We start from the raw sequence: 1,234 nt of genomic DNA, 5'->3' as shown, positions 1-1,234 counted from the left end.
ACACACTCACACACACACACATACACACAGGTACACATTCTAAAATATATTTTTATTATAAGGTGTTCTTCCTTCCTTTTCTTCCAAACACACTAACGACATAATCCTTTTCTTCCAAACACACTAACGACATAATCCTTTTTTTCCGACCGTAAGGATCTGCCGTACACATAGAAGAAACCGTTCTCAAACACAAACACATACACATACACGCACACGCTCGCACGCACACACACACGCACGCACACACGCAAGGACACACACACACACGCACGCACGCACGCACACACACGAATACATACGCACATAGAGGCTCACACGTCTTAATCATGATAATAGTTGTAGTAAGAGATACGCTTTATTTCTTTCAAACACACTAACGGCAAGCACCATAACGACACGATCCTTTTTTCCACCCCCAGGACCCGCCCTACGACATAGAAGAAGCCGTTCTGGAGACGCTGATGACGTCACGAGGTACCGAGTTCTACGTGCTACGTCAGTCGCCGTCAGAGAAGGACGCCGGGGACACGGAGAAAGGCGCCGGTGGCAGTGAGGAGGGAGGAGGAGGAGGAGAAAAGGGAGGGAACGGAGAAGAGAAGGATGAGGAGAATGAGGAGGATGGAGACAATGCTTTCCTCACCGAGGTGGAGGGACAGGAGGAGGGGGCTTTCTCGGAGGACGAGATGCCGGATTTTATACAGAGCATCCACGTGCCGGCCTTGCTCATCATGGACGTGAAGAAAGCGTGAGTATTTTTTGTACTTAAGAAAAATGCAGAACAAGGGCAATGGTGAAATGGAATAGGTTTAACGCCGCAATCAACACTAATGGGCTATTTACAAATCATTCTTCAACAATCAGTATGACATCAATGTGGTGAAAATGGTTTAGGTTTAACGACCCTATCAACACGAATAGCTTATCTAAGTTTAACGTCGATCTCCGCGAAAGTGCTGAGCCAAAATTGGGTATTTCGTACAAAGTGCCTTTGCCTGGAACACACAACGTCAGACCGAGCTGAGGTTCAAACTCCTGAACCCGCAATCCCACGATTACGAGTCCGGTAGTTTTACTGCAAGGCTACCGACGCACGAATGTATTTGTTATTCAACTTTGCAAACATGGATGGGTACGGTTTTGCAATCTACAAAAAGTGGATATTGAACAATGGATGGACGTGTTGTTATGCTCCCATCAACACAATTTAGATCATATAAGGGAGGTTGGGGGG

The 1,234-nt window shown here is 46.5% G+C and overlaps 1 protein-coding gene across 1 annotated transcript in view; it reads left to right on the top strand.

Moving 5' to 3' along the window:
• Window positions 1-1,234, top strand: part of LOC101855885 (coiled-coil domain-containing protein 180) — a gene marked incomplete at its 3' end in the record, with an annotated part of 118,090 nt that overhangs the window by 91,482 nt on the left and 25,374 nt on the right. Inside the window, 1 exon segment of the mRNA XM_013085566.2 lies at window positions 423-748. Within this exon segment, the coding sequence (XP_012941020.2) occupies window positions 423-748 (326 nt within the window).

Source organism: Aplysia californica, unplaced genomic scaffold (assembly GCF_000002075.1).
Source record: "Aplysia californica isolate F4 #8 unplaced genomic scaffold, AplCal3.0 scaffold00387, whole genome shotgun sequence".
In the NCBI taxonomy this organism is placed as follows: domain Eukaryota; kingdom Metazoa; phylum Mollusca; class Gastropoda; order Aplysiida; family Aplysiidae; genus Aplysia; species Aplysia californica.
This window is presented reverse-complemented; position numbering and strand designations above follow the sequence as displayed.